The following is a 27,544-nucleotide window of genomic DNA, read 5'->3' as shown; positions in this document are numbered from 1 at the left end:
CGTCAGACCATTTAATTGGTAAACTACATGGCAATGTAAAATGTGTATTTTTTAGTGATCCAATACGTAATATGGTACATTTATCATAATTTGGTTTTAATCCAGAGAGGATAGCAAATGTATCTAGATCCTCTAAGAGGCCATGGAGAGATTCTAGTTGTGGTTTTAAAAGAAAACATGAATCATCAGCGTACAATGACACCTTAGTTTTTAGGCCCTGGATTTCTAATCCCATAATATTAATGTTTGATCTAATTTTAACAGCTAACATTTCGATAGCAATAATAAATAGATATGCCGATAGTGGACAACCTTGTTTTACTCCTCTAGATAGTTTAAAACTTTCTGAGATGTAGCCATTATTTACTATTTTACACCTAGGGTTACTATACATAATTTTTACCCATTTTATAAGAGATTCCCCAAAATTGAAATATTCTAGGAATTTATATATAAACTCCAGTCGTACTTTATCAAAAGCCTTTTCAAAATCAGCTATGAAAACCAGGCCTGGTGTCCCCGATATTTCATAGTGTTCTATTGTTTCCAGTACTTGCCTTATATTATCTCCAATGTATCGTCCTTGTAAAAAATCTGTCTGATTAGGATGAATAATATCTGACAAAACTTTTTTTATTCTATGCGCCAAGCATTTTGCTAGGATTTTTGCATCACAACACTGAAGTGTAAGAGGTCTCCAATTTTTTTAATGGACTGGATCTTTATATATACCACTTGGGTCCTGTTTCAGTAATAATGATATCACACCTTCTTGTTGCGTGTCTGATAATCTCTCATTTATATAGGAGTGATTAAAACAAGCTAATAATGGTCCTTTGAGTATATCAAAAAAATGTTTGTATACTTCCACTGGTATGCCATCCAGTCCTGGAGTTTTCCCATCCTTAAAGGCCCCAATTGCATCAAGTAGTTCCTCCTCTGTAATTAGGCCTTCACATGAGTCTTTCATGTTGTAATATGATGTTACAGGAGTGTCACCTGAAGAATTCTGAGAAGGTTAGTGAAAAAAGTAATACATTTTGGTGATGATAATGCTATCGCTCTTTTTGCCGTGAATCAATGCTGGGGTAATGTTTGCACATGTGGTATGCTAATATAACGATTTATTGTGTTTTCGCTGTAAGACACTTAGAAAATCTGAAATATTGTCTGGATTCACAGGATCTGTGTCTTTCAATTACTGTACGCTGTGTATTTTTAAGAAATGTTTTATGATTAGTAATTAGGTAATACACGTTGCTCTCTGTATTTATTCTAGTCGAGTTGTGATGGTGGGTGCAATTGTAAACTATGATTTCTACCTGAAATATGCACATTTTTCTAACAAAACCTATCCTATACAATCAATATGTTATCAGACTGTCATCTGATGAAGTTTTTTCTTGGTTAGTGGCTATCAATATCTTTATTTGGCCGAATTGGTGATAGCTACTGGTGTTGAGAAAAAATGGTGGACAAAGAAAAATGGTGTCTTTTGCTAACGTGGTTAGCTAATAGATTTACATATTGTGTCTTCCCTGTAAAACATTTTACAAATCAGAAATGATTGCTGGATTCACAAGAAGTGGATCTTTCATCTGGTATCTTGGACTTGTGATTGAATGATATTTAGATGCTACTATTTACTTGTGACGCTATGCTAGCTATGCTATTCAGCTTTTTTACTGGTGGGGGAGGTGGGGGTGCTCCCGGATCCGGGTTTCTGAGTCGGTAGAAGTTAACAGGCAATCTAGCTGACAATTGGAAAAGTTTCAAGCAGAGATTCAATATCTACCTAGCAGCCAGTGGAGCAGGGGGAGATGACAAATTGAAAGCTTCCATTTTTCTGCATGTTATTGGAGAGGATGCATTGGACATTTGCAATAGCTTTCAGCAAGACGAGGCAAACTTGACATTGACTGTGCTAAGGCTAAATTTGAGGAGTACTATGTACCAAGTCAGAATGTCACATTTGAGAGTGACAAGTTTTTCTCTCATGATCAGAAACATGGAGTCAGTTTTGACCAGTATTTGGCTGAGCTGAACACACTGAGCAAAATCTGAAAATCTTGAAAATCTGAAAGACTCACTGGTGAAAGACAGGATAGTCTGTGGCATACTTAATAATGGACTCAATGAGAGATTGCTGTGTGAGAAAGATTTAACTTTGGATAAAGCAGTGAATATGTGTCGAGCAGATGAACCCACCAAAGCACAAGCTAAAGAGCTGTGAAGGGATGAGATGTCAGTGCGTGCAATAAAGAGGCGCAACACACACGCCTTTACAAAACAAGAACAAGCAAAAGAGAAATCAAAACACTACATGTGGAAAATGTGGATTCATCCACAAGCCCAAAAATGTCCCTGCACATGGAAAATCATGTAACAATTGTGGCGAAAAATAATCATTTCTCAAAATGCTGCAAAGCTGAGGCTACAAAGAAAAAGATTCATGCAGTCAAGGAGGAGATTGAAGAATTCTTTGTTGATTCTGTGGAAATATGCAATGCAGTAAAAGCTGAATGGATTGTGCCATTGACTGTGAATGAATCTATAATACCATTCAAGCTTGATACTGGAGCACAGGTAAACCTGTTGTCCCTGGATGACTACAAAACACCTGAAAGTGAAGAGCAAAATACACCCGGTGAAAATTAAGGTTACTGGTTATTCTGGGGAGAACGTACCAGTCAAAGGAAGCTGCATAGTAACTTTACAGCACAAAGGAAAACAGTTCAAAGCACAGCTGCTGATTGTGGAAAAGAGTGTTCCTATTCTAGGAATCAATGCCTGTGAAAAGCTCCATTTGTTGAAAAGAGTGTATGTAGTGACATCACAGACTGAAAATGACCAATAATCTCTACTGGCTGAGTATGAGGATGTTTTTAAGGGTCTTGGATGTTTACCAGGAGAACACAATGTACTGATGCCAAAATTACTCCAGTTGTGCATGCATGCAGAGAAGTTCCATTTGCACTGAGGAAAAAGCTCAAGGAACTCGGACGCATGGAAGTCATCACAAAAATGGATGAACCTACAGACTGGGTAAGCTCAGTGGATATTATGGCGATCTCAGAATATGTCTAGATCCGAGAGATCTCAACAAAGCAATCAAGAGAGAACATTTCAAGTTGCCAACCAGAGAAGAGATAATGTGGCAGTTTGCTGGAGCAAAGTGGTTCAGTAAGCTTGATGCCCCATCAGGATTCTGGCAAATGAAGCTAGATGATGCAAGTTCAAGGCTATGCACATTCAACACACCTGAGGGCAGGTACAGATTTGTCCGTCTACCATATGGGATTCTCTCAGCGCCAGAGGTCTACCACAAGACAATCCACATGATCTTCAAGCACATTCCAGGAGTGGAGACCATGATGGATGACATCATCGTCTGGGGGTCCACAAAAGAAGAACACGACATGAGAGTGAGACAAGTGCTGGACCTGACACGGAAAGTCAACCTAAAACTAAACGAGGACAAATGCGAGTTTGGTGTGAAAACACTTACCTTCGTGGGAGATGTACTTTCAGAGGATAGAGTCAAACCAGACTGAGGAAAACATTGGCCATCAACAACATGAAGCACCCGAAGAACAAGGACGATGTGAGACGCTTCATGGGCATGATCACCTACCTTGAAAAGTTCATACCTCAACTGTCCAAGACATCACTACAGGAACCTGGATGCAGCAAGGGTGTGTGCAGAGAGAAGTTGCACAGCGATCCTATGAGATCCAAATGGAGCATGGATCACAACTGAGACGAAACAGAGTGGATCTAAGGCTTCAGCCATTCACTCAAGGGACTGAAGATCATCAGGAAGACGCTGCTGAAGCGTCAAATGCCTTTAGCAATGGACAATTCAGTCAGAACAGAACTGTTTCAGGAAGCACTTCAGCAGAACGACCAAAGAGGACTGTCAGAGCCCCTGAAAAGATTATTGAGAATTGCTATTGAAAAAAAAGAAAGGGGCACCTGGACTGAATGTTTTTTTTGTGAAAAGAAATAGAGTATTGTTGGACAGACTATATTTAGTTGAAGAAAAAAAAGATCACCAGAATATGTTTATTACCTCTAAAATGATGTTTAAAAAAATAAAATAAAAAGGATTGGGGGAAAAAATGTGTGTTATTAAAAATTGCGTGTTATGCAGGTTGAGTAAACAAATGTGGTGTGTAGTTACAGAGAAAAGTAGTTTTCTTTTAAAGGAAGGAAGATGTGTTATGTGTTAATAACATTTAGACTACATTACCCAGCAGGCTATGCGGGGGTGGCATACACAACCCCGCCCTCTGCAATTGGGTCCTGGACTTTGACGGGCCGCCCCCAGGTGGTGAAGGTAGGAAACAACATCTCAACTTCGTTGACCCTCAACACTGGGGCCTCACAAGGGTTTATGCTCAGCCCCCTCCTGTACTCCCTGTTCACCCACGACTGCGTGGCCATGCACGCCTCCAACTCAATCGTCAAGTTTGCAGACGACACAACAGTAGTGGGCTTGATTACCAACAACGACGAAACGCTCTACAGGGAGGAGGTGAGGGCACTCGGAGTGTGGTGTCAGGAAAACAACCTCTCACTCAACGTCAACAAAACAAAGGAGATGATCGTGGACTTCAGGAAACAGCACCCCCTTATCCACATCGAAGGGACAGCACAGCAGTGGAGAAGGTGGAAAGTTTTAAGTTCCTCGGCGTACACATCACAGGCAAACTGAAATGGTCCACTCACACAGACAGTGTGGTGAAGAAGGCGCAACAGCGCCTCTTCAACCTCAGGAGGCTGAAGAAATTTGGCTTGTCACCTAAAACCCTGACAAACCTTTACAGATGCACAATCGAGAGCATCTTGTCGGGCTGTATCACAGCCTGGTACGACAACTGCACCGCCCTCAACCGCAAGACTCTCCAGAGGGTGGTGCGGTCTGCACAATGCATCACCGGGGGCAAACTATCTGCCATCCATGACACCTACAGCACCCGATGTCACAGGAAGGCCAAAAAGATCATCAAGGACATCAACCACCCGAGCCACTGCCTGTTCACACCGCTATCATCCATAAGGCGAGGTGGGTACAGGTGCATCGAAGCTGGGATCGAGAGACTGAAAAACAGCTTCTATCTCAAGGCCATCAGACTGCTAAACAGCAATCACCTATACTCAGAGTCTGCTGCCTACATTGAGACCCACTTTTTAATAAATGGATCACTCGTCACTTTATGCAATGAACTCTTAATAATGCCACTTTATTAATGTTTACATATCTTACATTACTCTAATCACATGTATATACTGTACTTTATACCATCTATTGCACCTTCGCCATCGCTCATCCATATACTTACATGTACATATTCTCATTCACCCCTTTAGATTTGTGTGTATTAGATAGTTGTTGGGGCATTGTTAGATTACTTGTTAGATATTATTGTTAGATATTACTGCACTGTCAGAACTAGAAGCACAATCATTTCGCTACACTCACATTAGCATCTGCTAACCATGTGTATGTGACAAATCAAATTTGATTTGATAATTGACAGGTGTGACCGGTTGATGAACGCAGAAACATCCCTCTTTAACTTAGGCCAAAATAAGTGTCTCAGTATGCGATTGTAGGTTTTCCACGCCCATATGTCCAGCAACATCGTTGTGGGAAGTTCAACACCAACTCACAACTTAACTGATACAACAACCAGACTAACAGCCTCCCCCACAAAACTACTACTATGAGACACCCACTTTCTCATCAGGACATCATCCTGGGGAAAGTAGCCATGGGCGACATCACCAAACTGTTCCATAGGCACAATTTTGTCACGCAACTCTTCTAATGTGGGGTCAGCCCGTTGCTCCTTGATTAGATCTGAGCGGGGCACAGAGAACGGGATCACAGGGAAAGGAGTGACATTTTTTTTAACATCGTTAGCCAGCTCAGTGAACAGGTCGCCACTACTCATGGACCACATCACGCATAGAACACCTCTGGGGAAACTGCGCACTGTCATCAGGAATCCTTACAAACGACGGCTTAGCGGAAACCACTAGAGATGGAGACACGACAGGCCATACATGCTCACCAGCCAAGTTATTCCCAAGGTTAACGTCGATACCCTCAATAGGCAACGAAGGACGTACAACAACCTTGCCTTTAACCAGTTCAGAATCCAACATCAGTTTATGCAATGGAACTGACAGTGTTCAACCCGATTCCCCTAATTAAAACACTATTCCCCAAATCAGTCTCAGCAGAGAAGGGTAACCCAGACTCTAACACAAATGACTGAGGCACCTGTGTCCCTCGATCTTCACTGGCACTGGGTCACAAAACCCTCTGTAATGAAAGGTAAATAATGTAGAATTGTCGAATTGACGCCACGTAAAATGTTGTGCAACACAGCATTCCTAAACTAGCCAACAATGTCTGCTGTGTGGATCGAGCAGTCAAAAAGTCGAGCAGTCATTTGAAAGAGTAACAAAATTTCAGCAACACAACTCAAAAGCGAAATCCATTAAAGCCAAGGTAAATCTTGAAAATCTTGGCCATAGTGGAGTTTGGAGTGTGACTGTTTGAGGTTGTGGACAAGTGTCTTTTATACTGATAACAAGTTCAAACAGGTGCATTAATACAGGTAACGAGTGGAGGACAGAGGAGCCTCTTAAAGAAGTTACAGGTCTGTGAGAGCCAGAAATCTTGCTTGTTTGTAGGTGACCAAATACTTATTTTCCACCATAATTTGCAAATAAATTCATAAAAAATCCTACAATGTGATTTTCTGGAATTTCTTTTCTCATTTTGTCTGTCATAGTTGAAGTGTACCTATGATGAAAATTACAGGCCTCTCTCATCTTTTTAAGTGGGAGAACTTGCACAATTGGTGGCTGACTAAATACTTTTTTGCCCCACTGTAAATGCCAACAAAATTACTTTTGTGTGTGTCACCTTTTATTTAACTAGGCAGGTCCAGTTAAGAACACATTTTTATTTACAATGACGACCTACCCCGGACGACGCCCTATGGGAGTCGCAATTACGGCCAGATGTGATACCGCCTGGATTCGAACCACGGACTGTAGTGACTCCTCTAGCACTGAGATGCAGTGCCTTAGACCACTGTGTGTGTTAACTATTTAACTGTACTAGAATGCTTAAAAGGCCGCTAAAATGTTAAATATCGTTTATCGGTATCAGGTTTTTTGGCAAGGAAAATATTGCTATCGGCCAAAAATGTCATATCGATGGATCACTAAAATTTACCCTTAGCCCTGAACAGTACATTCGTTTTTCCAATGACCTGAACTCTGACAGTAGTGACACTTGACTGAAGTCCGCTTCACCACGGGAGCCAGGCTCAACCCTAGATTAATGAATCTCTTCCCGTGAACCAGAGTATCTTGGTGGGCGAGGCTCAAATCTCTCAGAACGTCCCCACTCACTCCGAATACGGTACTCTGCAAAGCCACTTTTGTGAGTCAAAACATACTTGTCTGTCATAAACGCAGAGACGGAACACCAGCAATTAAACTGAAGATAACTCGCACAAACTCAACATGAGTGTTTATCAGCCCTTTTTTAAAGTTCAATATCATTGGTGGTAAGCCACAGGAACCAATTCATAAACCTGTAACAGCCATTTTAACCTTAACGCTGTCAGCTACACCAAGAGCGGAATTTGCTTCCAGCACTTTACTAGTAAACACACAGCAACATTAAAGTGCGATCATAATCAGGCCAACTCCTAGCATAAGCAGGAGTTGGCCATCAAGCATCAATCATTAAATTGAAAACAGCCATAAGTTTCCATCAATATCAAATGTGTCCGGTGCACAACCAAGAAAGGAGCAACCCCTAGGTAAATCTGGATCACCTTCCCAATGTAAAGAGAAAGCTTTCCTTCCCTAACCAGTTCTAGCCGCTCTTGTTGCAGCTTGATTTTAGCACGTGCCAAATCCTGTTTAAATTCCAATTCCTTTTATTTTGTCTTTACCCCAAATTTCGTGATATCCAATTGTTAGTTAGTCTTGTCCCATCACTGCAACTCCCGTATGGACAACGAAGAGGCGAAGGTTGAGAGCCATGCGTCCTCTGAAACATGACCCTGCCAAGCCGCACTGCTTCGTAACACACTGCTCGCTTAACTGGAAGCCAGCCGCACCAATGCGTTGGAGGAAACACTGTACACCTGGCAACTGTGTCACCGTGCATGCGCCCGGTCCGCCACAGGAGTCACTAGAGTGCGATGGGACAAGAACATCCCAGCCAGCCAAACACTCCCCTAACCTGGAAGACGATGGGCCAATTGTGCACCGCCTCATGGGTTTCCCGGTCGCAGCCGGTTGCGACACAGCCCGGGATCGAACCCGGGTCTGTAGTGACGCCTCAAACAATGCTGCCCCAGTGGTACCTACAAGTATACCACTATCAGATTGGCCTTCAATACCTAACATACTTTTTTTGACATTTATCACTCATTTCAACATAGTGTTCAGCGATCTTCAACAGCTGTTCTTTAGTACATCATTCTAACAGTTCCTGTGATGGAACGCAAATTAACTCATCTACATTAGACGCCATAGTCACAAGTAACTGCAACCAATCTCTGCCCCTCTACTGAGCACACCAGACCGGACCACAACAAGAGAAGCGCCAATCACACTGGGCACCACAGGAGATCCTACAACCCTAGTCTTCTTGCGGATTCACAGTGGGTAATTACGCACTGTAGCCCGCTGGTATGGGGGGAAAAACGCAGCACGCTGGTGGATTTCCCCCAAGCCATGGATGTGTCCCCGAGACAACTGCTCTGTCCATGGACACAACACAAAAATAAACAGAAAGGCTATAGCTCCGGGTAGCAAATGGTACTACAACCGATTGTACTCACCTCCTCGGACCGATGTCCCAACAGCAAGTAGAGCAAGAGTTTCCAGCCAGGGCCTGGAAACTAACCAATGTCCCTCTCTCCACCGCAGTTGCAAGTTTACCAAACACAATGCTCATACCAGTTAGCTTAACACTAGTATTAGGCCCACTGGCATACTTTTCCAGGCAACACATCTGTTTGATGATGTCACAGGACAACCAAAATCACTGATACGTCTCTTAAGGCACTATACCGAACACTTATGAGACTAGGCAGTGAATACCAACCAAAGTGCATCCTAATTAGCATTAACCCATCATAATGCAAAAAATACTATACACCAAAATGTCTAGGAACCAACCTTCGATCCAAGGCGAGCCCCCAATAAAGTAAACTACAGTTAGTCGGAAGTTTACATACACCTTAGCCAAATACATTTAAACTCAGTTTTTCACAATTCCTGACATTTAATCCTCGTAAAAATTCCCTGTCTTAAGTCAGTTAGGATCACCACTTTATTTTAATGTGAACTGTCAGAATAATAGAGATTGATTTATTTCATATTTTATTTCTTTCATCAAATTCCCAGTGGGTCAGAAGTTTACATAAACTCAATTAGTATTTGGTAGCTTTGCTTTTAAATTGTTAAACTTGGGTCAAACGTAGCCTTCCACAAGCTTCCCACAATAAGTTGGGTGAATTTTGGCCCATTCCACCTGACAGAGCTGGTGTAACTGAGTCAGGTTTGTAGGCCTCCTTGCTCGCCCACGCTTTTTCAGTTCTGCCCACAAATATCTATGGGATTGAGATCAGGGCTTTGTGATGGTGACTCCAATAGCTTGACTTTGTTGTCCTTAAGCCATTTTGCCACAACTTTGGAAGTATGCTTAGGGTCATTGTCCATTTCGAAGACCCATTCGCGACCAAGCTTTAACTTCACTAGGGTAGGGGGCAGCATTCGGAATTTTGGATGAAAAGCATGCCCAAATTAGACTGCCTGCAACTCAGGCCCAGAAGCTAGGATATGCATATAATAGTAGATAGTAGATTTGGATAGAAAACATTCTAAAGTTTCCAAAACTGTTAAAATAATGTGTGTGAGTATAACAGAACTGATATGGCAGGCAAAAACCCGAGGAAAATCCAACCAAGAAGTATTATTATTTTGAAAGGCTGTTTTTTCATTGAAAGCCTATCCACCATACAAAGACTTAGGACCCAGTTCACGAGTTCTGTGGCTTCCTCTACACGTAGCCAGTCTTTAGGCATTGTTTCAGGCTTTTACTCTGATAAATGAGGGAGATACAGCACTTTCAATCAGTGGCCAGGGGAATTTCCAGCCATGAGTCCTGCGCCTGGTAGGGAACGTGCCTTTCTTGTCTCTCTTTTTCTATTGACGAAGCTTTTGTCTGGTTGAAATATTATTTATGACAAAAACAACCGGATGATTGATTTTAAACATCGTTGGCATGTTTCTAACTTTAATTGTACTTTTTTAAAACTTTTCGTCTGGACTTGAGCATTCGCGCCTTGAGCATTCGGGTTACCGGACAAAATGCACAAACAAAAAGGAGGTTTTCGGTCATAAAGAGAGACATTATCGAACAAAACAAACATTTATTGTCTAACATGGCGACCTAGGAGTGCCACCAGATGAAGATCATCAAAGGTAAGTGATTCATTTTAATGCTATTTCTGACTTTTGTGACACCTCTCCTTGGTAGGAAAATGGCTGTATGTTTTTCTGTGGCTAGGAGTAGACCTAACATATTCCCAAAGTGTGCTTTCGCCGTAAAGCCTGTTTGAAATCTGACACAGCGGTTGCATTAAGGAGAAGTTTATCTTGTGGCTATCTGCACTTTCACCGGATGTTTGTTTGAGACAATGCATTTCTGAACATAACGCACCAATGTAAACTGAGATTTTTGGATATAAATATTAACTTTATCGAACAAAACATACATGTATTGTGTAACATGAAGTCCTATGAGTGCCATCTGATGAAGATCATCAAAGGTTAGTGATATATTTTATCTCTTTCTGCTTTTTATGACTCCTCTCTTTGGCTGGAAAAATGGCTGTATGGTTTTCTGTGACAAGGTGCTGACCTAACATAATCGCATGGTGTGCTTTCGCAGTAAAGCCTTTTTGAAATCGGACACTGTGGTTGGATTCACAAGACGTTTTTCTTTAAAATGGTGTATGATACTTGTATGTTTGAGAATTTAATTATGGCATTTCTGTTGTTTTGAATTTGTCGCCCTGCAATTTCACTGGCTGTTGTCAACGCTAGCGTCCCACTGGTACTTCCTGACTGATATCTTGAGATGTTGCTTCATGATGCCATCTATTTTGTGAAGTGCACCAGTCCCTCCTACAGTAAAGCACCCCCATAACATGAGGCTGCCACCCCCGTGCTTCACGGTTGGGATGGTGTTCTTCGGCTTGCAAGCATCCCCCTTTTTCCTCCAAACATAACGATGGTCATTATGGCCAAACAGTTCTATTTTTGTTTCATCAGACCAGAGGACTTTTCTCCAAAAAGTACGATCTTTGTCCCCATGTGCAGTTGCAAACCGTGGGTCTGACTTTTTTATGGTGGTTTTGGAGTAGTGGCTTCTTCCTTGCTGAGCAGCCTTTCAGGTTATGTCGATATAGGTCTCGTTTTACTGTGGATGTAGATACTTTTGTACCTGTTTTCTCCAGCATCTTCACAAGGTCCTTTGCTGTTCTAGGATTGATTTGCACTTTTTGCACCAAAGTACGTTCATCTCTAGGAGACAGAACGCGTCTCCTTCCTGAGCGGTATGACGGCTGCTTGGTTCCATCGTGTTTATACTTGGGTACAATTGTTTGTACAGATGAACATGGTAATTAGAAATTGCTCCCAAGGATGAACCAGACTTGTGGAGGTCTACAATTTATTTTCTGAGGTATTTGCTGATTTCTTTTGATTTTCCCATGATGTCAAGCAAAGAGGCACTGAGTTTCAAGGTAGCCCTTGAAATACATCCCCAGGTACACCTCCAATTGACTCAAATGATGTCAATTAGCCTATCAGAAGCTTTTAAAGCCATAACATAATTGTCTGAAATTTTCCAAGCTGTTCAAAGGCACAGTCAACTTAGTGTATGTGAACTTCTGACTGACTGGAATTGTGATACAGTGAATTAGAAGTGATTTGATCTGTCTGTAAACAATTGTTGGAAAAATGACTTGTGTCATCCACAAAGTAGATGTCTTAACCATGTGTGTGTGATTTTCTGGATTTTTGTTTTAGATGCCGTCTCTCTCTCTCTATATATATATATATATATATATATATATATATATATATATACACACAGTGGCGTGCGAATGTATTCACCCCCCTTTGCATTTTTCCTTTTTTGTTGCTACGAAATGGAATTAAAATAGATTCTTGCGGGGTTTGTATCATCTGATTTACACAACACTTTGAAGATGAAAAATATTTTTTGTTGTGAAACAAACAAGGAATAAGACAAAAAAACTGAACTTGAGCGTTTCTTTAGCATTATCTTAGGGTCATTGTCCTGCTGGAAGGTGAACATCCGTCCCAGTATTAAATCTCTGGAAGACTGAAATAGGTTTCCCTCAAGAATTTCCCTGTTTTTAGCGCCATCCATCATTCCTTCAATTCTGACCAGTTTCCCAGTCCTTGCTGATGAAAAACAACCCCACAGCATGATGCTGCCACCACCATAATTCACTGTGGGGGTGGTGTTCTCGGGGTGATGAGAGGTGTTGGGTTTGTGCAGACATAGTGTTTTCCTTGACGGCCAAAAAGCAACATTTATGTCTCATCTGACCACAGTACATTCTTCTATATGTTTGGGTAAACACCAAACGTGTTTGCTTATTTTTTTCTTGAAGCAATGGCTTTTTTTCTGGCCACTCTTCCGTAAAGCCCAGCTCTGTGGAGTGTATGGCTTAAAGTGGTCCTATGGACAGATACTCCAACCTCCACTGGCGAGATTTGCAGCTCCTTCGGGGTTATCTTTGCTCTCTTTGTTGCCTTTCTGATTAATGCCCTCCTTGCCTGGTCTGTGACTTTTGGTGGGCGGACCTTTCTTGGCAGGTTTGCTGTAGTGCCATATTTTTTAATATTTTTTAATAATGGATTTAATGGTACTCCGTGGGATGTTAAAAGTTTCGGATATTTTTTTATAACCCAACCCTGATCTGTAATTCTCCCCCACTTTGTTCCTGACCTGTTTGGAGAGCTCCTTGGTCTTCATGGTGCCCCTTGCTTAGTGGTGCAGTATCTGGGGCCTTTCAGAACAGGTGTATATATACTGAGATCATGTGACAGATCATGTGACACTTAAATAAAGTCCACCTGTGTGCAATTTATCTAATTATGTGACTTCTAAAGGTAATTGGTTGCACCAGATCTTATTTAGGGTCTTCATAGCGAAGGGGGTGAATACATAGGCATGCACCACTTTTCCGTTTTATTTTTAAATAATTTTTAAAAACATGTTATGTTTTTCATTTCACTTCACCAATTTGGACTATTTTGTGTATGGCCATTACATGAAATCCAAATAAAAATTCATTTAAATTACAGGTTGTAATGCAACAAAATAGGACAAATGCTAAGTGGGATGAATACTTTTGCAAGTGTCTGTGTAAACTCAGCAAAAAAAAGAAACGCCCCTTTTTCAGGACCCTGTCTTAATAAGATCAAAGATGATTCATAAAAATCCAAATAACTTCACAGATCTTCATTGTAAATGGTTTAAACACTGTTTCCCATGCTTGTTCAATGAACCATAAACAATTAATGAACATGCACCTGTGGAACGGTCGTTAAGACACTAACAGCTTATAGATGGTAGGCAATTAAGGTCACAGTTATGAAAACTTAGGACACTAAGGAGGCCTTTCTGCTGACTCTGAAAAACACCAAAAGAAAGACGCCCAGGGTCCCTGCTCATCTGCGTGAACGTGTCTTAGGCATGCTGCAAGGAGGCATGAGGACTGCAGATATGACCAGGACAATACATTGCAATGTACGTACTGTGAGACGCCTAAGACAGCCCTACAGGGAGACAGGACGGACAGCTGATCGTCCTCGCAGTGGCAGACCATGTGTAACACCTGCACAGGATCAGTACATCCGAACATCACACCTGCGGGACAGGTACAGGATGGCAACAACAACTGCGCACAATCCCTCCATCAGTGCTCAGACTGTCCGCAATAGGCTGAGAGAGGCTGGACTGAGGGCTTGTAGGCCTGTTGGAAGGCAGGTCCTCACCAGACATCACCGGCAACAACGTCACCCATAGGCACAAACCCCCCGTCACTGGACCAGACAGGACTGGCAAAAAGTGCTCTTCACTGACAAGTCGCGGTTTTGTCTCACCAGTTGTGATGGTCGGATCCGTGTCTATCGTCGAACAAATGGGCGTTACACCGAGGCCTGTACTCTGGAGCGGGATCGATTTGGAGGTGGAGCTTGTTGTCATTGCAGGCAATCTCAATGCTGTGCGTTACAGGGAAGACATCCTCCTCCCTCATGTGGTACCCTTCCTGCAGGCTCATCTTGACATGACCCTCCAGCATAACAATGCCACCAGCCATACTGCTCGTTCTGTGCGTGATTTCCTGCAAAACATGAATGTCAGTGTTCTGCCATGGTCAGCGAAGAGCCCGGATCTCAATCACATTGAGCACGTTTGGGACCTGTTGGATCGGAGGGTGAGGGCTAGGGCCATTCCCCCCCAGAAATGTCCGTTGGATCGGAGGGTGAGGGCTAGGGCTACGGGCCATTCCCCCCAGAAATGTCCGGGAACTTGCAGGTGCATTGGGGGAAGAGTGTGGTAACACCTCACAGCAAGAACTGGCAAATCTGGTGCACTCCATGAGGAGGAGATGCACTGCAGAACTTAGTATCTGGTATGGCCACCAGCTACATTGACTGTTACTTTTGATTTTGACCCCCACCTTTGTTCAGGGACACATTATTCCATTTCTGTTAGTCACATGTCTGTTGAACTTGTTCAGTTAATGTCTCAGTTGTTGGCCTCCCGGGTGGCGCAGTGGTCTAGGGCACTAGACCACGCTAGTGGTGAAGATGGGTTGTGGCTGGGTCTTCCAGCATGACAACGACCCGAAACACACAGCCAGGGCAACTAAGAAGTGGCTCCGTAAGAAGCATCTCAAGGTCCTGGAGTGGCCTAGCCAGTCTCCAGACCTAAACCCAATAGAACATCTTTGGAGAGAGCTTAAAGTCCGTATTGCCCAACGACAGCCCCGAAACCTGAAGTATCTGGAGAAGGTCTGTATGGAGGAGTGGGCCAAATCCCTGCTGCAGTGTGTGCAAACCTGGTCAAGAACTACAGGAAACGTATGATCTCTGTAATTGCAAACAAAGGTTTCTGTACCAAATATTAAGTTCTGCTTGTCTGATGTATCAAATACTTATGTCATGTAATAAAATGCAAATTAATTACTTAAAAATCATACAATGTGATTTTCTGTATTTTTGTTTTAAATTCCGTCTCTCACAGTTGAAGTGTACTTATGATAAAAATTACAGACCTCTACATGCTTTGTAAGTAGGAAACACTGCCGATTTTGCAGGTTATCAAATACTTGTTCTCCCCACTGTATATATATATATTCGGTACTTTGAATCACATTTGGCAGTTATAAGCTTGGCACATGTATTTTGGGAGTTTCTCACATTATTCTCTACATATCCTCTCAAGCTCTGTCAGGTTGGATGGGGAGTGTTGCTGCACAGCAATTTTCAGGTCTCTTCAGAGATGTTCAAGTCCTGGCTCTGGCTGGGCCACTCAAGGACATTGAGCCTTGTCCCGAAGCCACTCTTGCGTTGTCTTGGCTGTATGCTAGTCTCCCAGTCCCATCCGTTGAAAAACATCCCCACAGCATGAGGCTGCCACCACCATGCTTCACCGTAGGGATGGTGCCAGGTTTTCCTCCAGACTTGACGCCTGGCATTTAGGCCAAAGAGTTCAATCTTGGTTTCATCAGACCAGAGAGTCCTTTAGGTGCCTTTTGGAAAACTCCAAGCAGACTGTCATGCATTTTACTGAGGAGTTGCTTCTGTCTGGCCACTCTACCATAAAAGGCCTGATTGGTAGAGTGCTGCAGAGATGTTTGTCCTTCTGGAAGGTTCTCCGATCTCCACAGAGGAACTCTGGTGCTCTGTCAGAGTGACCATCAGGTTCTTGGTCACCTCCCTGACCAAGGCCCTTCTCCCCCAATTGCTCAGTTTGGCCGGGTGGCCAGCTCTAGGAAGAGTTCCATTTAAGAATGATAAAGGCCACTTTGTTCTTGGGGACCTTCAATGCTGCAAAAATGTTTTGGTAACCTTCCCCAGATCTGTGCCTCGACATAATCCTGTCTCGGAGCTCTACGGACAATTCCTTCAACCTCATGGCTTGGTTTTTGCTCTAACATGCACTATCAACTGTGGGACCTTATATAGACGTATGTGTGCCTTTCCAAATCATGTCCGATCATTTGAATTTACCACAAGTGGACTCCAATCAAGTTGTAGAAACATCTCAATAATGATCTATGGAAACAGGTTGCACCTGACCTTAATTTCGAGTCTCATACCAGTGTTTGAATACTAATGTAAATAAGGTGTTTTTAGTTTTTTATACCTTTGCAAAAAATGCTTTCGTTTTATCATTATTGGGTATTGTGTGTAGACTGAAGATTTTTATGTATTTCATCAATTTTGAAATAAGGCTGTAACTTAACAAAATGTGAAAAGTTAAGGGGTGTGAATAATTTCCGAATGCACTTTAATTAATCTCATAGGCCTAATTGTGCTGTAGAGGTATTTTTTAAATTGCACACAAATATGCTGGGTAGCCCCGTCCTATCGCTAGGGGTTCACCACTCTGAAGCGCCCCAAACCAACACACCCCACTCAGCTTTAGGATCTTAGTGAAACATTCATTATTGGTTTTGGGTGTGTTAGGCCAAGGCCAGAGTGACAAGACTAGAATCAATGGTTCAATCATTGAAATGACAGTTATTCCCAGGTCCCAGACTGAAGCTTTGAGTCTAATCTGCTATGCTGTAGCTAATGTAGGTCTACCCATCAATTCCAGATGGAACTTTGTATCATTCACTGATGTTGTTAATATACTGAAAAATTCACCTGAGCTCCATAGACTGGTCTTCCCTGCCTGTCTGACCCTGCTGGGACCCCTATCAGCATCTGGGGCGGCAGGTAGCCTAGTGGTTAGAGCGTTGGGCTAGTAACCGAAAGGTTGCTAGATCAAATCCCCAAGATGACAAGGTAAAAATCTGTCGTTCTGCCCCTGAACTATTAACCCACTGTTCCTAGGCCATCATTGTGAATAAGAATTTGTTCTTTAACTGACTTGCCTAGTTAAATAAAGGTTAAATAAAAATATGATCCTGCTAAGACATGATGAGCATATTAGTTGTATACTGACTGTGCACGGGCGATCATACATAACTTCGAGATGAAAATATTGTATTTTTCTTGTCCCACAGATTATATGGAGATTGTCCTCTGTCTGCTTTGTATGCGTTAGCCTACCTATTGTATTCAAAGCACATTATTCACACACTCACAATTCACTACTTCAACTTCAGTAGCCTACCTTTCCTAGTTTGGTGTGAGTTCAAGTGCGCCTAGTATGTGTGGTCTCAATGAAATAGAGTAAGCTGCATACATTGGCGGAGAATAACGTGGCAGTTAACTTAAATATGAAATTAACTTAAATATGATTAGACTGTGGAGGGTGCTCAAGCAACATGTCAAAGTGCAATCAAAAAGTTGTATAATTGAAAAGGAAAAGGCACAACAAGCACATAATACTATGGTGAGCGAGGGTTAAGCCTTTTCATTTTCAATAAACATTGATATCCCATTTATTTGTCTCCTGCCTGCAAATTGTCCTCCTTAAAGGTAAACTATATCCTATAGGCCTTTGTAAAAGGTCAAAAGTGTCGCTTCTTGCTGCTGCCAGTTCAGTAGCTATACCTGCGAGATCAGGTGCACATGTGGTCTCAATTAAATAGAGTAGGCTATAGCCTATGCATAGGCAGAGAAGCGCTGAACAGTTTTCCTTCCAAGGAAATATACTTCCTAAATAGGCCTATCATTAGGCTATAGTTTACTACATTGCCTAGAAATAGACCATAAATATTGATCACCATATTTCTCCATCTGAAAAGCTTCCCACTCCTAAAAGGTAGGCTACAAAAATAGCTCAAGAGAAAGTGCAAGTCTCCAACTCTGCTCGCTTCAAACTACGTCTAGCATATTGGCTGATCTAGCCCAGTAATACAATATCAGGGCCATGTTAGAATCTCTGGTAATTTAGCCTATTTCTTAAGTTATTTTTATGCAATTGATATTACCTATAGGAAAAATTATTGGGACCATGGCTGGCAAGTGAAGTGTGTCACATATTCCTAAAATAACATTGCAGGCCTGCGGTTGGGTTTTGGTGGGAGTTGGACAGAAAGCCAGCGGGTGTGGTATGAAAAGCTGCAGGTGCAGGCAGGAGTGGGATGAAGAAATCAGTCCCACACAGACATCTACTGTGCACCATGACAGTAAAGCCTGTAATGTTAGAGCTGTTTTATTACTGGGTCAGTGTGAAAAGTAGGGAATTAGCTAGGGAAACTGACAGATCGATAATGTTACATTGCCATACTAACTAATAAAAACTCATGTTGCACTAAAAAAACGTACCATATCAATCTTCAATCGTTTGGCAAATGGTTTCATCATTTGATTCAGTTCTAGTGTGATTGAGGCAAAAAGAATAACTACATTTGCTAACTTTTGGCCAGCACTCTCGCTAACTGTATATCAACTGGCGAAAGCTAGCCAAGTTCATTTACTTCTGTTGAAACGGGACTAAACAAAGGCTGCAAAACATGTCCATACAAACAACCGCTCTTAGTAATAACAGCCACCTCATATCGCTATCTATCTGACAGAACTAGAGGCTAGAGCTGACCTGGCTGTAGTAGCTACTAGCTAGCGTAGCTTATTCATTCACCTCAGTCGAGAGGGGATGATACATTAGCTAACCTAACATGTCAGTTACAATACTAGCTCAGCACAGCAAATAAACACTAGTTTAGTTTTTTCTGTTAAGTTAAACAGCAGTTACCTTGCCAGCTACATCAGTCAACTAAAGAGTAGCCAGTTTCTGCTCTGCTTTCTATTACAACTGTGAAAAAGCGCAACTCATACACACTGAATTATGCTCAACTCTCCCATGCTGGTCCAGCCAGCCTTCCAGAAGCTTTGCCTTCACACAGCCTGTCAGCCCGCTCTATGATGTCCACGTGGTCTGTCTGAACACTCCCAACAGCCTACACGACCGCTCTGAGGCGTCCGCATGGACCTAAAGCACACCGTTGCCGCTTTGTGTATCACATTGTAATGATCAAACTAGAGGGGACAAAAATGCAATTTCAGAATGTGGGGGGGACATGTCCCCCCGTCCCCAGTGAAAGTTGTGTCCCTGTGTGAAGTCATGAGCTGGTTGTCTCCCCAGTGGTAAGTCGTTCCCCGTATGCTGGCGTGATGGAGGGACACAACGAAGTGTTTATCTGAGACTTATCTACCGCGTTTACATCTCATTTACATAAACATCCTCCCATCCCTTCACATCTCATTAGCATAAGGAAACAGTCTATGGGATGTTGCTGTGAGAGAGCGACAGGAGCCGGGAGGAAATAGTTGTGTTTTATAGGGGTTAGATTACAGTCAGTGGAATATGGAGATGGCTGGGGATGTACAGTATCTGCTGAATCGCTTCCTCTTTCTTCCAACTCCTGTCCCCTTGCGGTCTCCTTCAAGCACTTTTCTTTCTCCATCTTCTTCCCTCCTATCTCTTCAGTTGATATGTAAAAGTTAAAGAGCTGAGTGGTGTGGGTTGCTGTCCCGTTCTATCCTAATTCCATTACCCGGTGGTCATATACACAGCCAAGCAGGCCTAGCTAATTGAATCTTTCTTATGTATGAGCATTTAATGTATGCACCCTACCTCTGATACGCCTTATTGGAATGACTGCAGAATGGAACATTTATAATGTAGGTTATTTTTGCTTTAGTTAACTATCACCTTGCATAAAAAATGAGATGGGTAATTTGATTGGGGTGGGTAATGTTCCGTATTCTGTCGGTACGGCGTATTCACAATTGGTGTCTTATTTTCCCTTTTGCCCTTACTCATTTACTCACTGTGTTCACTCTTTCCTTTCTCTCACTTGTTTATCTTCACTCATTCATTCTCACTCAGCCATTAAGTGCTTGGCGCTGGAAGCGGACACATTCTGTATCCAAGACGACCTAAGTTAGTCTCAGCAGGTATGTGGGTGTTATTGCTACAGCCAGAAAGAGGGAAGGAGAGAGAGAAAGTGGAAAAAAATAAGGCTAAAGGATAGTCAGGAGAGAGACAGGAGAGGAGATGGAGAAGTAAAGAAACTAGTGACAAAGAAATGGAAAAGTAAAGTGGAAAGAGGGAGAAAGAAAGAAAAGAAAATACCAGTAAGGAGAGGAAGTCAAATACGAAGAGATAGAAGGTAGAACAGAAAAAAGGATGAGAGTAATGAAAGAAAAGTTAAAGCTGTAGTTTGAAGAGTGATGAGATGGTGAGAAGGGAAGGGTGGAGACAGGATGGGGTGAATGAAAAAAAGAGGAGAGGGATGGAGGGAAATAGCATGCAGGTTATTGCCTGCCATAAAGAATGAAACAGGTAAGTGTTGTAAGGTGTGTACTGTGTACCCCAGGAAAACCAGTGTGTCATAGCAACACAGACGGAGCTAACCACATTACTGCTCAGAGACCAGACATGATTACAGCTGTTGCTGGTTGGAACACACACACTGTTAGTGAGCATTTCTCATTTGCCAAGATAATACATCCAGCTGACAGGTGTGGAATATCAAGAAGATGATTAAACAGCATAATCATTACACAGGTGTACCTTGTGCTGGGCACTCTAAAATGTGCAGTTTTGTCACCCAACACAATACCACAGATGTCTCAAGTTTTGAGGGAGTGTGCAATTGACATGCTGACTGCAGGAATGTCCACCAGAGCTGTTGCCAGAGAATGTAATGTTAATTTCTCTACTATAAGATGCCTCAAACGTTGTTTAGAGAATTTGGCAGTACATCCAACCGGCCTCACAGCCGTAGACCATGTGCAACCACACCAGCCCAGGACCTCCACATCTGGCTTCTTCACCTGCGGGATGGTCTGAGACGAGCCAGACAGCTGATGAAACTGTGGGTTTGCACAAGCGAAGAATTTCTGCACAAACTGTCAGAAACAGCCTCAGAGAAGCTCATCTGCATGCTCGTCGTTCTCACCAGGGTCTTGACCTGGCTGCAGTTCGGCATCGTAACCGACTTCAGTGGGGAAACATTTCACAGGCCACAATCAAGAGCCTGATCAACTCTATGCGAAGGAGATGTGTCATGCTGGATGAGGCAAATGGTGGTCAGACCAGATACTGACTGGTATTCTGATCCACGCCCTTACTTTTTTTCTTCACAGATATCTGTGACCAGCAGATGCATATCTGTATTCCCAGTCGTGAAAATCCACAGATTATGGCCTAATTTATTTAAATTGACTGATTTCCGTATGACCTGTAACTAAGTAAAATCGTTGAAGTTGTTGCGTGATGAGTTTATTTTTGTTCAGTGTACATGTACAGTACCAGTCAGAAGTTTGGACACACGTACTCATTCAAGGGTTTTCCTTTATTTTGACAATTTTCTACATTGTAGAATTGTGAAGACATAAAAACTATGAAATAACACATATGGAATAATGTGCTAAACAATTCAACATATATTTTAGATTCTTCAAAGTAGCCACCCTTTGCCTTGATGACAGCTTTGCACACTCTTGGCATTCTCTCAACCAGCTTCATGAGGAATGCTTTTCCAACAGTCCTGGAGGAGTTCCCACATGCTGAGCACTTGTTGACTTCTTTTCCTTCATTCTACGCTCCAACTCATCGCAAACCATCACAATTGGGTTGAGGTCGGATGATTGTGGAAGCCAGGTCATCTGATGCAGCACTCCATCACTCTCCTTCGAAGTCAAATAACCCTTACACAGCCTAGAGGTGTGTTTTGGGACATTGTCCTGTTGAAAAACAAATGATAGTTCCACTAAACACAAACCAGGTGGAATGGCGTATCGCTTCAGAATTCTGTGGTAGCCATGCTGGTTAAGTGTGCCTTGAATTCTAAATACATCACTGACAGTGTCACCAGAAAACACCATCTCACCTACCTCTATCTCCATGCTTCATGGTGGGAACCACACATGCGGAGATTATCCGTTCACCTACACCTGCGTCTTACAAAGACACGGCGGTTGGAACCAAAAATCTCAAATTTGGACTCATCAGACCAAAGGTTCCACAGGTCTAATGTCCATTGCTCGTGTTTCTTGGCCCAAGCAAGGCTGTTCTTCTTATTGGTGTCCCTAAGTAGTGGTTTCTTTGCAGCAATTCGACCATGAAGGCCTGATTCACAGTCTCCTCTGAACAGTTGATGTTGAGCTGTCTGTTACTTGAACTCTGAAGCATTTATTTGGGCTGCAATTTCTGAGGCTGGTAACTAATGAACTTATCCTCTGCAGCAGAGGTATATCTGGGTCTTTCTTTCTTGTGGCAGTCCTCATGAGAGACAGTTTCAACATCGTGCTTGATGGTTTTTGCGACTGCACATGAAATGTTCAAAGTTCTTGAAATGTTCCGCATTGGCTGACCTTCATGTCTTAAAGTAATGATAGACTGTCGTTTCTCTTTGCTTATTTGAGCTGTTCTTGCCATAATATGGACTTGGTCTTTTACCAAATAGGGCTATATTCTTTATACCCCCCCTACCTTGTCACAGCACAATTGATTGGCTCAAACACATTACAAAGTTAAGAAATTCCACAAATTAACTTTTAAGAAGGCACACCTGTTAATGGAAATGCATTCCAGATGACTACCTCATGAAGCTGGTTGAGAGAATGCCAAGAGTGTGCAAAGCTGTCATCAAAGCAAAGGGTGGCTACTTTGAAGAATCTCAAATATAAAATATATTTTGAATTAAAAAATTGTTTGGTTACTACATGATTCCTTGTGTTATTTCATAGTTTTGATGTCTTCGCTATTATTCTACAATGTAGAAAATAGTCAAAATAAAGAAAAACCATGGAATGAGTTGGTGTTTCCAAACTTTTGACTGGTACTGTATGTTTGCATGAACATGCTCTCGCACACACACATGCAAACACACACAGACAGCGGCAGGTAGCCTAGTGGTTAAGAGGTTTGGGACAGTAACCAAAAGGTCACTTGTTCGAATCCCCAAGCCAACTAGATTAAACATCTCTGTGCCCCTGAGCAAGGCACTTAACCCTAATTGCTCTTGTTAGTCGCGCTAAGAGCGTCTGCTAAATGACCATTTTTTATGTAAACCGTGACAAACGCACACATCTCGCAAAACACTATCTCACACATGCTGACTAGAGAACAGAAGGGGATCTTAGAACACAGCTGGGCCGTGGGCGAGATGATGCAACACACACAAAGTGTTTCTCACTGCTTATAAGCTGTGTGTGTGCTTGTGTGTTAGACTGTGAAGGTGTTGATTGGAGAGTGTGTGTGTAGTGTGCTAAAAACACGCATGTTGCTCTGTCGCCATCCTGCGCCACACAATATTCAATATATTGCCATGTCTGCTCCTCTCTGTCCCAAATCCACCCCTACACATCCACTTCAAGGACCCTATTCCATTACATGTGCTATCTGCGTATTAATGATATACACCTAATTCCATGTCATCAACATTACAACCTGTTGCCCTATACAATAGCACACACAGGCCGTAATATAGAGGAGGAGGAAAGTGAAGGGACAAATGGGGAGAGTAATAATACTTTAGATGAAAAGGAAAAGAGGGAGGAAGAGGGGGATACAGAAAGAAGAGCGTATATTTTATGATTTTTTTTATATTCTCCCTTTCATCTGACAGAATCTTGTAGTGTGGTAAAGAAGCATTAGTGTGGTTTAGTACATTGGTGAGAGGAGAGAAGACTGAATAATATGACAGGGGAGCAGAGCAGGACTAATGTTAGGACAGTGTGGCGTGTCTGATGTGACAGTCCTTAAAGTAGAGAACTAGAGGGACCCCTGCTGCTAGACATCTCTTTGAGAGTGGAGAAATAAGGAAAGGAGTGAGTCGAGGGAAATAGGGGGAAGAAATGGTAGAGGAGGTATTATGTGGGGGGGGGTGTATGGGAGAAAGAGCTGTGTGAATTAAACAGCACCCATGTAAAAGGAGACTAGAGGTGTCTGTGCAAAAGTGAACATTGACGAATGGGTACTTGTGGGTATAGGGGGTTACATTGTATGGTGGTCCTGACTCCAAGGAGGGTAATGTAGTTTTAACAATGCTTCTCTCCTCAGTCTGTAAGATGTGTTGGTTTGTTTGTATTGTAGTTCTGACTTGACTCACTGGTACTGTAGTAGTAAGTGTTGTTGTTGTCGTCTAACAGTGTGCACCTGTATCTCTTCCCTCCAGTCTGTACGGTGCGCTGTCAGAAGTTCCTTATCTCTCGTGTTGGTGAAGACTGGATCTTCCTCATCCTCCTCGGTCTACTGATGGCTCTGGTCAGCTGGGTGGTCGACTTCGCTATTGCCATCTGTCTACAAGGTGAGGGCGTTGGGGAGGAGGTAGACTGCTTGGTCTACTGATGGCTCTGGTCAGCTGTACTGTCCCTCTGTCTGAATCATGTAATCTGACACATCTCCTGCATGCAGCTAAAGAAGACATTAAGCCACACTCAAGATAATCTTAGAGACTGTGGTTCACGCGCACACACCCGTCAAACCAGGGTGTGTGTTCATGATGAGCTGCAGTGCAGATTACTGTCTCCCAGGGCTGCATGCAAGTCCGTGTCTGTTAGATTAGCTTAAATGTGGTTTAATTTAATCTTTGCAGAATTAAAATGTGTTTTCGTGTAGCATGTATGTGTGTTCAGAAGGTGTGTGGGTGTCAATGTGCTTTATCTTGAGTCAAGCACACATTTACACACATTGCTGCGGTGTGTGTGTGTCAGATGGTAGACTGCATGTAGAGAAAGTGCAGAGGGGAGAGTAGTGAGTCATCTAGAAGCAGGACGCTCATCCAGACAAATCACCCCCTTTCTACACACACACACTTTTGATCTCTCCATGTAAAGCAGTCATTTTTAGGAGAGGAGTCCTGCGGGTTCTACTTTGGTCAAATGTTTTGTCGCTGTACTCATGAGTAGGGCTGGGAATTGCCAGGGACCTCACAATACGATATTATCACAATACTGCCAATACCATATGTATTGCAATTCTCACGATTCATATATTTTCTCACGATTTATATATTGGATATACTTTTACTTTCTGATTGACATCAAGTTGATATTGGTGTGTGTGTGTGTGTGTCCATAGCACAGAAGTGGATGTACGGAGGCCTGGAGAGTAATGTGTTTCTCCAGTACCTGGCCTGGGTCACCTACCCTGTGGTGCTCATCACCTTCTCAGCTGGCTTCACACAGATACTGGCCCCACAGGCCGTAGGTAAGACACACACATACACTGACTGACTGACTGACTGCATCAGAGCACCATAACCCCCTCTCCCCCTCTAGGTTCAGGTATCCCAGAGATGAAGACCATTCTGAGGGGTGTAGTGCTGAAAGAATACCTCACCTTTAAAACCTTTGTGGCCAAAGTCATCGGTCTCACCTGTGCCCTGGGCAGTGGCATGCCTCTGGGCAAGGAGGTAACACTCACACACAAACTCTCTACACACAGTACACACACACACAGTACACACACGTGCATGCGCGCTCGGTTAACATTCTTCTCACCTCTGTCTTTTGATGCACTCACGTCCTCTTCTCACAGTCAGGCTTGTTTGGGTAGTTGTCACTTGTTGCTGTCTGTTCCAGGAGTTCCACTAGTTATGCAGACACACACTCCATTTGACAGCCAGCAGACGCAATGTGGCATGAAGACTCCTAAATCAATCAATATATCTGTGATTCATAGGACAAGGGGTTCTTACAGTGAAGCACACAGAGGGTTGTGGTTACACATGTTCTGTGTCCCTGTCATACAGCCACACACGTTGCACTCAGGCCACCCTGTTGGTCACAGTGGAGAGGGAGGACAGTCGAGGGGGATAAGGAGAGGAGAGGAGAGGGGGATGAAGGAGGGTGGAGAGGAGAGGGGGATGAAGGAGGGTGGAGAGGCGAGGCGAGGGGGATGAAGGAGGGTGGAGAGGAGAGGGGGATGAAGGAGGGTGGAGAGGCGAGGCGAGGGGGATGAAGGAGGGTGGAGAGGAGAGGGGGATGAAGGAGGGTGGAGAGGCGAGGCGAGGGGGATGAAGGAGGGTGGAGAGGCGAGGCGAGGGGGATGAAGGAGGGTGGAGAGGAGAGGGGGATGAAGGAGGGTGGAGAGGCGAGGCGAGGGGGATGAAGGAGGGTGGAGAGGAGAGGGGGATGAAGGAGGGTGGAGAGGAGAGGGGGATGAAGGAGGGTGGAGAGGAGAGGAGAGGGGGATGAAGGAGGGTGGGGAGGCGAGGCGAGGGGGATGAAGGAGGGTGGAGAGGCGAGGCGAGGGGGATGAAGGAGGGTGGAGAGGCGAGGCGAGGGGGATGAAGGAGGGTGGAGAGGAGAGGGGGATGAAGGAGGGTGGAGAGGAGAGGGGGATGAAGGAGGGTGGGGAGGCGAGGCGAGGGGGATGAAGGAGGGTGGAGAGGCGAGGCGAGGGGGATGAAGGAGGGTGGAGAGGCGAGGCGAGGGGGATGAAGGAGGGTGGAGAGGCGAGGCGAGGGGGATGAAGGAGGGTGGGGAGGCGAGGCGAGGGGGATGAAGGAGGGTGGGGAGGCGAGGCGAGGGGGATGAAGGAGGGTGGAGAGGCGAGGGGGATGAAGGAGGGTGGAGAGGCGAGGGGGATGAAGGAGGGTGGAGAGGCGAGGGGGATGAAGGAGGGTGGAGAGGCGAGGCGAGGGGGATGAAGGAGGGTGGGGAGGCGAGGCGAGGGGGATGAAGGAGGGTGGGGAGGCGAGGCGAGGGGGATGAAGGAGGGTGGGGAGGCGAGGCGAGGGGGGTGAAGGAGGGTGGGGAGGCGAGGCGAGGGGGATGAAGGAGGGTGGAGAGGCGAGGCGAGGGGGATGAAGGAGGGTGGAGAGGCGAGGCGAGGGGGATGAAGGAGGGTGGAGAGGCGAGGCGAGGGGGATGAAGGAGGGTGGAGAGGCGAGGCGAGGGGGATGAAGGAGGGTGGAGAGGAGAGGGGGATGAAGGAGGGTGGAGAGGCGAGGCGAGGGGGATGAAGGAGGGTGGAGAGGAGAGGGGGATGAAGGAGGGTGGAGAGGAGAGGGGGATGAAGGAGGGTGGAGAGGAGAGGGGGATGAAGGAGGGTGGAGAGGCGAGGGGGATGAAGGAGGGTGGGGAGGCGAGGCGAGGGGGATGAAGGAGGGTGGAGAGGAGAGGGGGATGAAGGAGGGTGGAGAGGAGAGGGGGATGAAGGAGGGTGGGGAGGCGAGGCGAGGGGGATGGAGGAGGGTGGAGAGGCGAGGCGAGGGGGATGAATACAACAGAATTTAAATCTGTTTAG

The 27,544-nt window shown here is 44.0% G+C and overlaps 1 protein-coding gene across 4 annotated transcripts in view; it reads left to right on the top strand.

Annotated features, from left to right (window-relative positions):
- The window catches only part of LOC129831823 (chloride channel protein 2-like), a 259,926-nt gene that overhangs the window by 126,846 nt on the left and 105,536 nt on the right, over positions 1 to 27,544 (top strand). For all 4 annotated transcript variants that reach the window (XM_055895309.1, XM_055895308.1, XM_055895310.1 and 1 more), the window contains 3 exons: positions 24,468 to 24,599; positions 25,373 to 25,501; positions 25,573 to 25,706. In XM_055895309.1, the coding sequence (XP_055751284.1) occupies positions 24,468 to 24,599; positions 25,373 to 25,501; positions 25,573 to 25,706 (395 nt within the window). The remainder of the gene's footprint in view (positions 1 to 24,467; positions 24,600 to 25,372; positions 25,502 to 25,572; positions 25,707 to 27,544) is intronic.

Source organism: Salvelinus fontinalis, chromosome 33 (assembly GCF_029448725.1).
Source record: "Salvelinus fontinalis isolate EN_2023a chromosome 33, ASM2944872v1, whole genome shotgun sequence".
Taxonomy (NCBI): domain Eukaryota; kingdom Metazoa; phylum Chordata; class Actinopteri; order Salmoniformes; family Salmonidae; genus Salvelinus; species Salvelinus fontinalis.
The sequence above is the reverse complement of the archived record's forward strand: the minus strand, read 5'-3'. Positions and strand labels throughout refer to the sequence as shown.